At 39.3% G+C, this 14,782-nt stretch overlaps 1 protein-coding gene across 1 annotated transcript; it reads left to right on the forward strand.

Annotated features, from left to right (window-relative positions):
• The first annotated feature begins 2,496 nt into the window (after positions 1 to 2,496).
• RNF32 (ring finger protein 32) lies at positions 2,497 to 10,522 on the forward strand. The gene is given in 8 exon segments (XM_048308542.1): positions 2,497 to 2,685; positions 3,219 to 3,359; positions 3,362 to 3,419; positions 3,422 to 3,484; positions 7,725 to 7,864; positions 10,008 to 10,051; positions 10,053 to 10,104; positions 10,310 to 10,522. Coding segments are annotated over 8 exon segments (900 nt in total).
• The last annotated feature ends 4,260 nt before the right edge of the window (positions 10,523 to 14,782 follow it).

Genomic DNA, 14,782 nt, shown 5'->3' on the forward strand with positions numbered 1-14,782 from the left:
GATTACTCTCAGGACAACCTCACTGCTTTTGCTCAGAAAATGTCACTTCCACAGGAAAACAAAGCTCTCCAGTCAGCAGCAGCTGAGAAGGACTCTGACAAGTATTTAAACCCAAAAAATTAAAGAAATGGTACACCTGGATTTGAGGCACCATCTGTGCCTGTCCTACTCATGAAAAATAAGGCCCACCAAGTGAGAACCAGGAAAATGGCCAGAGGAAGCCTACACTCGTATTAGAAGGTTTTTCACACAATTCTGGATCTGAAAGAAACACATCAGTGCTAATCAAAGGCGTGGGCAGTGCTTCTGGCTCAGGAAGCTGCACTTCAAAATGCGGGAAGTCCCTGAAGAGCTGGTGCTGTACTGTCATAGGTTAGCGTTCTTACCATCTCCCTGAGCCATTTTCTTTCTTGCCTTGAACAAAAATGGGACACTAGGTGACAAAGACCATTGTTTGATCCATATGGATACCGTTCATCTGTTGTCTTTATAAAGATTTCTTTTCTTTCAGTGGTGACTATTATAGAGTTGCCAAAGACACAGGTCACCAAAATGGCAGTGAGGAAGCTGGTGAAGGCTCTGGAGCACAAGTCCTGTGGGAAGCAGCTGAGGGAGCTGGGGATGAAGAGCCTGGAGAAAACAAGGCTCAGGGGGGACCTTATTGTTCTCCACAAGTACCTGAAAGGAGTTTGTAGCCGGGTGAGGGTCAGTCCCTTCTTCCAGGTAAGAAGCAATAAAGATGAGAGGAAATGGCCTTGAGTTGGGTCAAGGGAGGTGTAGATTGAATATGAGGAGAAACTTCTTTGCTGAAACGGTTGTCAAGCACTGGAACAGGCTGCCCAGGGAAGTGGTGGAAAAACCACCCCTAGAAGTGTTTAAAAAAATGTTTAGATGTGGCACTTAGAGACACAGTTTAGTGGTGGATTGGCAGTGCTGGGTTAATGGCTGGACTTTTTCAAACCTAAGCAATTCTATAAATCTATAATAATCACAGGGCCTGCCTCTCATCTTACCACCTGCCAGGTTAAAAATACACATTAAAAATTGAAAAACACAGCAAAAAAAGTCTTCAAATCCAAATGTACGTGGAGGGTCAAAATTAATGCTCACTAAGCCGCACAGTACCACACAGACATGGGGCTAAAGGGCAAAACAGTGCCTAGGGACAGAGGGACACAGGAAGTGTGCAGCTTCAGTGGTAGGAAAAATCAGAAAGGAACCATTCCCAGGGGCTTCCCTATGGGCAGTGACTGGGATCAAGCCAGGAGAGGCTCCATTCCACCCTCTGAGGAGAAGGGAGCAACACCTTCCACTGCCACCCTTCCCTCAGAGCCTGTGCTGTGGGGCTGGAGCTGTGCAGGGAAAAAGGACAAGAGGTTGAAAATAATCATCATGGTTGGAAAAGACCTGTAAGACCAGTGAGTCCAACTATTAACCCAGCACTGCCAGGTCCACCACAAAGCCATGTCCCCAAGTGCCACATCCACAGTTTCTTTGCAGCACAGACACAGACCCTCTGGTCATCCCATCTTGAGCTGTGACTGGCGAAGCGCAGGGCGGGCTGTGGTAGCAGAGGAACAACCACACACTGAAAAGTTCAGATCTGGGTCCCAGGTATGGGAAGGACATGGACCTGCAGGAGTGAGTCCAGAGGAGGCCACAGAGATGATGAGGTGGCTGGAGCACCTCTGCTATGGAGACAGGCTGAGAGTTGGAGCTGTTCAGCCTAGAGAAGGGAAGGCTCCAGGGAGACCTTATAGCACCTTCAAGTGCCTTAAGGGACAGCTGGAGAGGGACAATTTACAGGGGAATGGAGTGATAGGACAAGGAGAAATGGCTTCAAGCTGAAAAAGGATAGATTTAGTTAAGATATTAGGAAGAAATTATTTACTGAGAGGGTGGTGAGGCCCTGGCACAGGTTATCCAGAGAAGCTGTGGATGTCCCATGCCTGGAAGTGTTCAATGACAGGCTGGATGGGGCTCTGAGCAACCTGGTCTAGTTGAAGGTCCCCAGACATGGCAGGGCCATAGAACAAGGTGATCTTTAAGGCCCCTTCTAAACGAAACTGTGTTGTGACTGTGAAGCAGCACAGCCCTGTATGCAGTGGCTCCTGTTTTTCACAGCTGAGGGGTCTCACTCCATCCCCTGCAGCCTCCACTCTGGTACCAATCACGTCCTCCTGCTGTGCCAGTGAGGATGTTGGGATCACAGTGGAACAGCTTCAGCCCCAAAGGGGCTGCCAACATCATCCCTGCTCTGTGTATCACAGGCTTCCCTGTCTACAGCAAACTAATCTTGCAGAACAGTTCTGTGGGGTTTATTGCTACAGCCACATCTTTTCCTCAGTTCAGCCTGAAATTTGTGATTCTTGCCATTTGTTTTGAATCCATTCCCTGTATATTGCAGGCAGCCTACTGAGGGTGAAATGAGGTCAACAGGAGAGAAACAAACTTGGTGATTTATGGATCCAAAGTTAACTTCTGTGCCTGGAACAGATGTTAAGCTCTTTCCCATGGGATCCCAAGGAGAAAACAACAGGAATTGTAGGTTCCTTGTCTGCTATTGATGAGGCTGCTTCTCCTGAGAAATATTATTCAAGTTCTTTTTATATCTCTGTTTGTAAAGGAACACTGTTCTTGTCAAATCAGCTAAAGATTATCAATGGGACATCACGATTTTACATGGTACTATTTTCCATCTCTTAAAATAAAGGATAAGCGTGGGGAGAAACAGAGGAACAGGTAGATAAGCCCATTCCCTGTATAAAAATAATACATTCTTGTTTATATTCAGTGTTCTGGAAGGCAGAATTAGCCTTTGGGATTGTTTTTAATTATATGAAATTAAAATGTGTTCAGGCATGCCAAACTTTTATAGTTCATAATGAGTTTATTGAATATAATAATTATGGGCTCAGTAATTAAAACTCTAAAATTACTGCTATTTTATTTAATTTATATAAATAATATAAATGATAAATCAAAGATTTCATTTGACTTTCTGTAAGTTAAAACTAGGATGTGTCAGAAACATCAATCCTAAATTTCATATTACAGCAATTGCATGTTAGGCTTCAACTACTGGACTTGTATGTGTACAAAAGCATTTAACAATTCAAAAAAGTGCAGAGTTTCTTTTAATTTACTATAATATGGATGGTTTAAAATCATTTATAACAATAATTATTCAAGATTGGTTGGGTTTTTTTGCTTTTTAGGGCTGCTCCTCCAAACAAGGGACGAGAGCAGTTTCTGCAGTTGCTCTACAGGATCATACAATAAACAGTCATCAGCTTCAGGATCCTTTATTAACAGATTCTTCTAAGTAGAGGACAAGGAATACCAAGAACTTTTACAAATCCCATGAATAAAAGAAATAGTCAGAATAAGAGTAGCTACTGGACTAAGAAAAAAGAGCACCAAAGCAAGGAAGATGCAGAAAAGGAGTATCTTCTTGACCCCAGTTCTCCACAGCTAACATTAGGTAAACTATTCTGAATTGTAATTTTTGTTTTTATTTAAAATAAACTAAAATGTGGAAGCTAAGCTTTCTGTTCAGTAAGATGATTTATTGCCAAACAGCAAAATATCTTGTTTTAAAATTTGTCAAAATTCAGCAGTTTAAGCCAGTAGGTAAAAAACAGAATTGCCATCAGTAGCTTAAATGCATCTTTTCATACTTGAAATGCATTTAAAATATTATTCTTGTGACAATGAAGGCAAAAAGGTGAAAATAGTGCATCTTGATGAAGACAAATTTTTCATTAGAAGCAAGAAGTACTTTTAATGTCTATTGACTGTCATAACTTTTTTTACATTTTATTCTCAAGAAAACATCAGTGACTTTGATACTATATTTAGCTGGGGGAAGGTTCTAGCATTAAGATTTTTTTTAAGTCTATTTGAAACAGTTTGGTTTATTCCTTCTTCTGTAAAAAGACATTTACTAATGCTGCATGAAATGCATTCTTCATTAATATATACCCAGCTTTGCTCAAAGTTAAAAAGGTTTGTTTTTACAATGGTCCTGGGGCTACACCAGGGAAGAATTAACACCTGTAGCTAAATACCTTTTTCAAATTTAGAAGCAAACATGCAGCAAGATAAAAGTCACAGATGTGAGGGCTTGGAATGATGCCTGGTAGGAAAACTCACTTTCAAATAGTGTTATACAAATATAGTTGTGGAGCAGCGACAGATACTGCTTAGAAAAACAAAGCCAGGGAGCATCTGAACAGGCCAGGAGACCAAATGTGCTTCCTACCTCTCAGTTTCAGCCCTGTATTTCCCTTTTCTAAAGATTTCAACAGTATTTTTGCCATGAATGTCTTCTTGTGTCCATCCTTTCTGTTGCCTTGATTAGGCACTACTTAAAGAACCTTCTGGCTCCAGAATTTGCAGGTTTGAGCATAACGAGCCTTCATCATCGTTAATAACTCTTTCATTTATTCTTTTTCATAGAAACGCCCTTAGGCCTCCCTGAAGATCAGGTTGCCTTTGCCACAGGAACCAGTAGTCACAGTAGTCCCAGCTCCAGAGGGACCCCATTAAACCAGGGACACTCCATCCCAGCAGCTCTGCCTTTGGAATCAGCTCAAGGTTCAGAGGGAAACTTCAGATAACGAACAACAAGTGAGTGTAACCAGTGATAGGACAAAGGTAATAAGATGAGGCAATTAGCACTTTATTTACATGTTTATAGTTCTAAAGATGGGAGGGCTTTTTCTTTAGTTCATTTTGAAGAGAGGATAGCAGGGGGAAAAACAGAAGAGAGGTATTGGGGTTAACAGGAACATCAATAATGAGTGATTATGGAAGCTGAATGCTGAGGTGAAAAAATGCAGCCCAAGTGTGAGCATGTTTTCTGCTATTATTAGAAAGACCAAGAATTTTCTCTTTAAATCACGCATTGACTGAATTGTCCCACATGAATATTTGTGCAAGTGATTCAAAAGACTGTGCTGAAATATTTTTTGAAACTTCAATGGTTCCTGGGATTTACCTTATAGAATTTTCACCAATATTCTCATATTATTTCAAAATGCATGTGTCAAACTTTCTCTTCCTTAATAAGGGTGCACGGTTTAAATATTAAAACTGCAAAACAACTTTAAAAATGTAGTTTAATGCAACATTTTCTCCTTGAGTTTATGGGTAATCAAACAAAGTTTCATAGGTCTCCTATCATTCATTCTTTTCAATAGGGGCTTGATTCCTAAAATCCAGCAGTAATAATTTAAAGGCATGTAAACACTTCTATAAGGTTCATTTTAGGATAAATAACTTGGTTGTAAATGGGTGTGTCAGTAAATGGGTTGGGCTTTTAAATTCGATGCATAAGGATGAAAATTCTTGGATGTCTTGAGCTGTGATAAATGTAGGTTTTCACTGCTTGTATTTTTTCAAAGTGCTGCTTTGAGAATATCTCCATAGAGCTTTTTGCTTTGGCCAACATCCCTCCTTTTGTGTCCTCCTGCCAGTTTTCCTTCAGAAACTCTGTTGTGTAAAAGCTTTCCTTCTAAACACCTGTATAACCTGTCTCTCACAAGTGTCCCATCTGGTTTGTATTATTTAGAAGTTCAATTTTGCTGCCAATCTCTTCTTGTTTGGCAGTTTAAATAATCCATTTGTGAAAGCTTTAAATAAGCATTTTCTCTTACCCTGGGGGTATACAGAAGGCTTTCCACAAAGCCATCCCATTTTCTTCCTTAAAACAGCCTCTGACCACACTGCTTGGAAAGAAACCAAGATTAGGCATTTTTTAGGTTGTGATACTCTTTCATGCTGTCATTGCTTTGCTTTCTTGTTCACTCCCCCTATACAAGGATTTTCTCATCACAGAGGCCATCCCTCGATATATTGGGCTATCAAAATGGGATAACAAAAGGGGGGGGTCGATGTGAAACAAACCACATGTAGGGAAATCATTCCCCACGTTGTTCCAAAAGCATAAACTGACCCAGCTTGAAACCTCAAAGCCATCCTGTTGTTCTAAAATATGGATTCAGATTGATTTATGTTTGAAGGATGTCATGACCTCACAAGGAAGTAGGCTAGGCATATAGTTCAACTAAAGGGAAGACAGTATTCCTGATAGATCCTTTAGTACCTCTCAAAAGTTCTTTTAAAAGATCAAAGGCAGTTTGTGCAAATTTTAGATGATTAACGATATACATCTGTAGATGGATGAGCTCAGGAGGAGAATTTTTGCCTCAAAAATTAACAAATCCTGCCCTAGAATAATGAGATACTTGAGCAAGGGGATCACCAAAACCCCATGATTTGCTAGGATTCCTTTTTTCCTCATGAGAAATGAGTTTGGATGCACAAGCCGCCTGATGGGGGTTTTGAAAGCTTACACAGAACAAATATGTGCTGCATAGTAATGTGAGATTTATGCAAAGATTCTGGTATGAATGAAAGAGTTTACCCTTTCCTTCCCATCTAGGACTGGAACTCTCATCTAGGGGGCATCAGCTTGCATTGTAATTATTGTATTGTATTTTTGTCCCTCTTCCTTTCTTGTTTTGTCAAACACCATTAAGGCCTCACTATGAACTCGAGTTATTAGCTTATTACACAAACCCAGGATATTTTTCCACGGATTTTGGTCAATCCAGAAAAGCAGCTTCTTCTGATCTTCAAAGATGACAAAGATCTATCCCCTGCTGTACCTATTAGCATAAGTTTTTTACTGCTGAGATACTGACACTGGACTTTATCTGCCACTTGTGGGGGCAGGTAGTAATACTCTAAGTATTTTCACTGATTCCTTCTTTAAGAAAGCAGATTTCACATGTACGTGCAGCAAGGCACCTCACAGTCATTACTGGAGTTGGACAAGCTCAGCTGTAACAGTGACACTATCACTGGTCTCTTGGGACCATCTCTTTGTCTCTTCATGTTCTTTATTTCTCTTTCTTATGTCACAGCCTCATTAAACTTCAGTATTTTGCAGCAGCAGCCACGGTTTTTTATTATACCACTTGATTAATTTTTATTTTTAAGAATGCATAAATGCAATGCTAAGTAAAACTTCACAATTCTGAGATTTTATTTATGCTGATAATTTGAAATGATGTTGTTGTTACATTCTTTAGGTAATCCCATTTTAAGGGCTCTGAAAAGGTATCAAAATAAATTCAAATTACTCAGCAAATAAAAATGTACATTAAAAAAATCCTGTATAAATCCTGTATGTAAACAGGTTCTGATAATTACTGAATAGCTAATCCATTAATGGTTTGGGTTGAAAGGGACCTTAAAGATCATCCAGTTCCAACTCCCTGCCATGGGCAGGGACACCTACCACTATCCCAGGCTGCTCCAAGCCCTGTCCAACCTGGCCTTGAACACTTCCAGGGATGGGGCATCCACAGCTTCTCTGGGCAGCCTGTGCCAGGGCCTCACAACCTTCACAGGGAAGAATTTTTCCCAATATGTAATTCAAACCTACCCTCTTCCAGTCTGAAGCCATTCCCCCTTGTCCTGTCTCTCCATGCCCTTGTCAGAAGCCCCTTTCCAGCTCTCTTGTAGCCCCTTTAGGTACTTAATCATAAGAAATATATTGCCTGATGGTTTTTTGTCCAATGATAGATTTATATGAAGTATTTGTATAAAGTATTCCTAAGCAAGTGCATTATCAATGAATTTCATATGAAGAAAATCCATTGTCTGTAAAGGCCAATGGGTTTTATTCAGTGATTTGTTGTTATTGTCCACAGCTCAGAAATCAGTAGTTGAGCATCCTTCCTTGACACTTCCTGCTGAAGAACGGGTCAAAAAAAAGCAGAGATACACACAGCATGGAGAATCCATACAGCCTTGTGCAATATTCAGGGAAGAATTTGCAATTCAAGCTATGGTACATAGGTAACTGAATAATTGTGTGGACTACACAATTGTATTTACTTATTTTATTTTCCTGAGGTGCTGCTGAAAGTCATCAGCTGGAGGAAGAAATAAAGGAAAGATTCTACTTTCAGACACTATTTAGATTTTAGTAAGTGGACCAACTCAGTGGCCAACTCTGGTATCATTTTGAACATGACATGGTAGAGGAAGATTGGTAGTATTTGTAGTATCACTTCTGAAGTTATGACAGTAGAGAAGCCTTTTTATCTGTTCTTGCAAAGCAGGTATAGGCTATTTTCTGCTTCAAATAAACTCATGTTAGATATGATTCTGGCCTTCATTCATCAGGTAAACATTTGCTGTTTGTACAATTCAAGATATTTTTTGTCTTCTCACAAGTTTTGTTAATTGCAGTTTAGTACAACAGTTATTTCTATTTGGAAAATGAAGTAGGTGTACACCCAATGCCAGTCAGTCACTTCCTCAGGTTATCTGACGAAATGCCTCGATTTTACCTTGATGGCTTTGCTCAGTGCATGTGTGTAGCATGGGCGTAAATACATGCTGCTTTATTACATTCTCTCATCTATCACCTTGAAAATATTAAGCAAAAAAAAGACAAGTGACTGATGGAAGCAAGAGCTGCTTCAGAGAGGTGATGATGGTAATTAGAAGATTATCCCAACTGCTAGCAAGTTTCTCTCCACAGTGCATTTTAGGGTAGTTTTGCTGCCTGTTCTCCCTTTAAATTTTTTTAGAAGACTTTTCCCAACCAAGTCTCTGTTGTGAATCAAAGTCTTTGAATAACCTTAGATGCAGGGCTTTTGCTTCTTTTTACATCAACATTAGCTGGAGGTGAACAACTGTCCACAGACAGGTAGGATATCTCTGGAAAGATCTGCCAATTTCTGGCTACCCTGAAAGTCTGAAGCTTGACAAGAGAGAGCAAAAGACAGCACTCATTAAAAAGGTTACTTTAGATTTGGCACAAAAAGGCAAATGCCTCTGGAATTCTTTTTGTCCTCGGTGTTTCGTTAGCTTTCCTCCCTCAAGGGAAAAAGCCACTGTATCTGAAAGCTTTCCCTCCAGCTGGCTGCTGGCCATTAATCCTCTTGTGTTTGCCAGCTCAAGAGTGCTCACTGCTTGTTCTGGGTTTCACTCCTTTCCCAGTTTTCCCTTCCTCTGAGAGCCAACTGCTTTTTTTGTCCAACTCTGTATCTTTTGTCAGGATGGAGATCATCAGCATTTGGTGGGAATTTAGGTCAGATAAAGGTGAAGTTTTCTTGAAGCCTATCAACATACTTTCTCTTTTTTTTTATTGTATGCGAGAAACGCTGCATTTGATGGGTATCACTTCTTGAAATGCCATGTCTCTGTTGGGACAGGGGAGAAAAATTAATCAGATTTCATTTTAAATGCTTGTTTTACAGTCTTTTCCTCCAGTCAGTAGCAGTTGCCATTTCTTGCTTTCTGCCACCCCATGTGTTGTTAACACAAAATTCACAGATTCAGAAACTAATTTTATTTCCACTCGAAAGATTGCAGTAATCACCAAAGGAAACTGATGACCTTTCAGGCAGTCAGAATTTTTCTTGTCAGCATTTTTTTCCTTTTCAGCTGTTAGAATGCTTTAAAGTCAGGTTTGGTTCTTGGGGTTGTTTTTTTCCTTTGAAAAAACAGGTGCTGCATTCATGTTCCCATGTAGTCCATTAAGTGAGTACATTTTTATATAACTATTCAAGCACATAATACATGAGTCTTTTAATTAAACTACCTAAGTGAATATCTTAATGAATTAAATGTAATCATCCTGAAAAGTAATTTTGATTCCAGATTTTTATGGTAAGAAATATAATTTAAAGCTATTTTATGATGAAGCACTTTATTCTTTTTTATAACCTTTTTTAAAAGCATATGGGAAAACACAGTTTGTAACTGAGCTCTACATGGGTATACTAACCTGGAATAATTTAATCCATGAAGTTTCATGTGAATATGTGGAGATTTACAAAATTCTCTTAACGCTTTAATTTTAAAAGTATGGATCTTGTGGAGTGTTCATGGATTGAAGAATTAAGTGTTTTTACTTTCTGTAATCGAGCCTGTTTCATCTGTACCGAGATGAAATATATTGTAAGTAATTTTGATTCTTTTTTCGGTCATATCTGAAAACCTTTGAAAAATTTACAGGTAAAAAGTTGTCCTATGTGTAGAAAAGAGCACTATCAGACCAGAGTAATACATGATAGGGCATGCTTGGTTAAAATGAATGAATTAGGTAAGCCTTACTTCTGCTACAGGTGCGTCACTGGACAATATTTATTTCTTAATACTGTTCCAAATGCATTAGACTTTTAGTAAGAAACTAGACAAAATGAATGCACTACAAAAGTTAGAGTTTAAAAAAATGCATTAAATTAATGTTTCATGTAAATAATTAAATTATATAAATTAGAGTTTCCTCTTCTTGAGCAGAATTGTGTCTTAGAGAATTCAAGCTTCCTGGAGGGGATACATTGTTAGAAGAGATTATAAAGACTTGAGAGACCCAGTGCCTCCTAAGGATAGAAAATTAAGAAAGCAATTATTTGACAAAAAGTTATGTTGTATTTGCTTCCTTGGTCTCTTTCCTTGGTGTGATTCAGCTTTCTTAAACCAGAATTCCTAAATATCAGCTCTCTCCCTTTTCATTTATTCCTTCTAATTCATATGAAACAGGCAGCACTGGAGTCACTCAGTTGTTTTGTCAGTCTGTTCATTCCATCCTCTTTAGAATCTAAAAGTAAGGAAAATAATTAAAATATTTAATTTTACGACCTGCATTTTGCCTAGCCCAACAATACTGGACTTCTTGTGAGGCTCTGTATCCTTTTTTTTTTTTTGATAAATCAAAGTGATCTATTTTCCTATAAAATTAAATGAAGGGGGTACGATAAGGGGAGAAATAAATAAATCCATAAACAATCATAACTCCTTTTGTTGTTGTTCTCTCACTGAACTGGGTACTTCCACTCCACGGCTTTGCCCCTCTCTGACTTCTGCTCAGATGCAAATCAGACTGTAATAAATTAGGGTGACCCCATACAAATAAAGCAGAGTCAAGCATTCTGCAGTGACCCTGCTTTGCCTTCCAGCACACAGCTGCTGCTGCAGAGTCCTGGGCAAGCCTCAGGCTCTCCTTTGCCAGCTTCCAGTCTTCCCTCACTTTAGTCACAGCCAGCTCAGATCAGCTTTTCAGGAACAAAAACTGCTCAGCAATAACTAAACCGTCCCTCAGGGAGTGAGAGGAGACAAGGTCCAGCCCAGGGTCACCAAGAGCCTGGTTCAGAGAGCAGAGCCACATCACCAGCTGTGTCAGTGCTGCTGGTATGTGCAGCCAGGAATATCCTCTCACCCAAGCTGCAAGCTAAAACAGTGCTAAGTTTAGACCAATACTTAAATCGTTTGGTTTGGGTTTTTTAAATAATCACTTTGGTTAAACAGAAGAGTGCTTGCAGAAAAAGGCTTATTACTGTCTGACATCATTTCTCACACGTACACAGCTGTATCCTATTGGAGAGCTTTGGAGGCATGAACCCACTCTTGCCCTATTCTGCACTTCTGTATGATAGTGACACTGTACCCTACATGTGACCTGGCAGACTGGTGACACAAAACTGGTACTGCTGTACAGTGGCAGGATGGGGAGGAAATCCTGTTCTCAGCTGCAACACTGAGACAGATTGCTGGTTGCTTTGCTGCCTTTGGAACCAATGTAAAATCCTTCCCTGTAGCAGAGAAAAAGAATATGAAGGTGACTGAAGAACACTGATGTTACACTCAAAAGTGCTCAAGCCCTTAAGTTTGGAATAAATTAATCTGTTGGCAGATTGTGACTGTCCTCAAGAAGCATGACTGGAACAGACAACAGCAATACTTAGATTTTTCTCCTGTTTGAAAGTCTGGGGAGGCAGATGGGTGCTTCTTTCCCAAGAAGGCTGTCAGTTTCCCATGGGCCCAAGATACCATGCTAAGCTATGAAACAAGGTCTCAGCAACAGGAGGTTGAAGAAGGCTCCTAAATATGCTAAAAGCTGCAGCTGAATGTCGTTGGTTAAAATTTCTCTCACTGAACTTCAGATGGCTACAGCTGCAAATCACCAAGCTACCTCCCCTGGGCCAGCTTTAGGGCCTCTGTCTTTGGTGCCTGGCTGCCTACATTTCACCCCATAGTTACAAAAGCCATGGGAAGGTCTTCCTTCAACACAGCACCCACATCGAGGCCTCAGTAGTAGGAATTCATTCTCACATGTAACACTTCAGGATTTCACAGGGAACAATATGGGCACCACTTTTCCACCTTCTATTAAGAATAAATTTATAAAGTCTTCTCATAACAATTAGCTGGGTTTGAATCAATTCAGTACAAGTAATGACTAAAGGATATACACTTATTTTTCTTAGTGGCTTTCAAGTGGGAACTGTAGATGAGTTTTCCTGCTGTTCACTCTTACACTTTTAAGTGTTGGTTAATGAAAACAGTACAGAAAGTTTTCACAAGGAGCTATCCACTTCCAGACACTAAAAAGCTTTTCTAAAATAAAATTTGCTTCTCAAAATTGAACTGTGCTTTTAAAAGGTCACTCCCTAAACATCAGCATAATCAAATGGCGTCACAATAGCAAAAAAAAACCCAACTATTTTTTAATAACCCTGCCCCCTCTGGAAGGATCACAAAGGTTAAATGTCAAGTTCCATATGCTTAAATAAATATCACAAAATAAAAAAAAAGTTCTGAAATATTAGTACTATGAAAGACACATATTGCTTATTTCAGGGTGCTACAGTAGCCCTTATTATACCTGGCATTAAAATTTTTAATAATCTAGATCAAAGGAGATAAGAAAGGTCACTGAAACCAAAGTAGGCTACTTTTAGCACTCCTATACACAGAGAGCAGGGTGTTGCTTCAGCATGTTAGGTAGTGAATTTCTTTGATCCCACCTATAAATGTCACTCTATATGTCATTTAATTGTGGTATAGCCTTTTATTGGTGCAATTAAATCTTTTCTAATGCATTACATTATCTCCAGCCCTGCTAAAAATCCTGCCATTGTTTAGGAAGCGAGGTAAGTCATTGTGAAATGATGCAGTTGACTTTAGTTTCTTCCTCCCCCCTCCACATGATTTCTCCCAACGATTTTAATTTAAATCTCACCAAACAGTATAATGGTCCTGGAATTTGTTTAGTCGTTTGACTTCCTTTATCACACAGAGATGGTAAACATTCTGTTGCTAACCTGAAGTGGCTCCAAGCAGCAAAACTAGGAGGATATTAAACCAGTAAAAGCTTATCAACTGATTCATTGATATGCTGTAAATTCCAGGCTTTTCATTTTACTTTTGAGGGTTGCCATAAGTCAACACATTAGTAAGCAATTTGCTGACACTGGATCACTTAAAAAGGCTTCCCCATGGACAAAGTTCACCTCGGTGCTTTGTTTCATCGTTTCATTTTATCATAGTCTTGTGCTGCTGTACAGATGACTGATGCAGCTTTGCATACCGATGGGGGATTTCACAGAGTCACTTTATGCCACTCTGTTCAAGCTTTAGGAAGTCACAGACATAAAACATACAGGGCATGGTGTTTTCAGAAATAAATTCAATTGCTCTGTTTCACTCATTCTAGGCTAAAAAAGGTTTTTCAGTATTATGCTTTAAAGCAGAGCAGGATTTCATATTTAAATCCTAGAACGTGCCAACAATAACAAATTACTCAAAATGCTGATATCCTTTCTGTTCACATTCATAGTTTACACTGATTTAGAAAAATTTCTGGGCTAAATTTCAGTTAGGCTTTTTTTTCTTCCCAACCTTAGACTTTATTTACTGATTGATGGATACGAGTTGGGTCAGGTCATACTACAGAAAATCCAGGAGCAGCTCAAAGCAGATAGTATCTTAGCAGTAGAGGAACTTCATAGATCGCTGTCTTATGCAGGAGAAGAGTTTTCCTCTTTATTTTTACAGTTCCAGCTCAAGGAGGCTCACTTGCTTACAAAACCAGGTCAGGTCTGGTCAAGTCTGATACCACTATAAATGAAGACCAAGCATAACTCAGGGCCAGAAGTGTTTTCAAATGGATCAATAGGTACTTGATGGTGAACAGAAACCACAAATTATGGAAGAGTTGGGTGTCATCTCACCTTGTTCCTCCTGAAGCCAGCTTTTAATATGAAATCAGTAAGGGCAGTTAAAATTGCAATGTAGAGATTCAGTTCTAGAACCCAGCTAACAACAGTTAGGTACAACTTACTATGGTTGTTATTGATTAAATACATAAACACATTAAAATATTAAAGACAGAAGCAGCACTTCATGAGTCATTCAGAGAGCACACGGTGTCACCGATCAGGATTGTCTGAAGACCACAAAGTAAATATTGGAGGAGGCCTGTGGTGGGACTCTTGTTTATTTGTTTTTTGTTTTACACATACCACTGAAGGTCACCGTGAACGCCTGTGTGGGAGAGACTGAGATGTTTCTTGACTGAGCAGTGATGAGGGGAGGCACCAGGTTCCCCACCTGCTCTTTGCTACACAGAATTCCCTCACAGAGTACAGGAGGGGCTGCTGCTTTTCCCATCACTTTGGAATTTAAATACATACACAATACAAGGGCTCTCAGGGAACTTCTTTCTGTTATGTTAAATTACTAAATCAGCATTTACTAACAAGGAAACTAATCCAATTTCTACTGACAAATGGATACAGCCTTTCAATATCCTGTTGTGTTAGAGATCATTTCAATATCCTGTTGTGTTAGGGAACAAAGTAAGTCATAGCAGTTCTCAGCAGTGAATCAGACCATAGAATAAAAAGAATACATGAGATCTTGTTAGCAGCAAATTTAGGAAATTCAAGTTTATATGAATTCTTAGTGAGTT

The sequence above is a fragment of the Corvus hawaiiensis genome, chromosome 1 (assembly GCF_020740725.1).
Source record: "Corvus hawaiiensis isolate bCorHaw1 chromosome 1, bCorHaw1.pri.cur, whole genome shotgun sequence".
Classification (NCBI taxonomy): domain Eukaryota; kingdom Metazoa; phylum Chordata; class Aves; order Passeriformes; family Corvidae; genus Corvus; species Corvus hawaiiensis.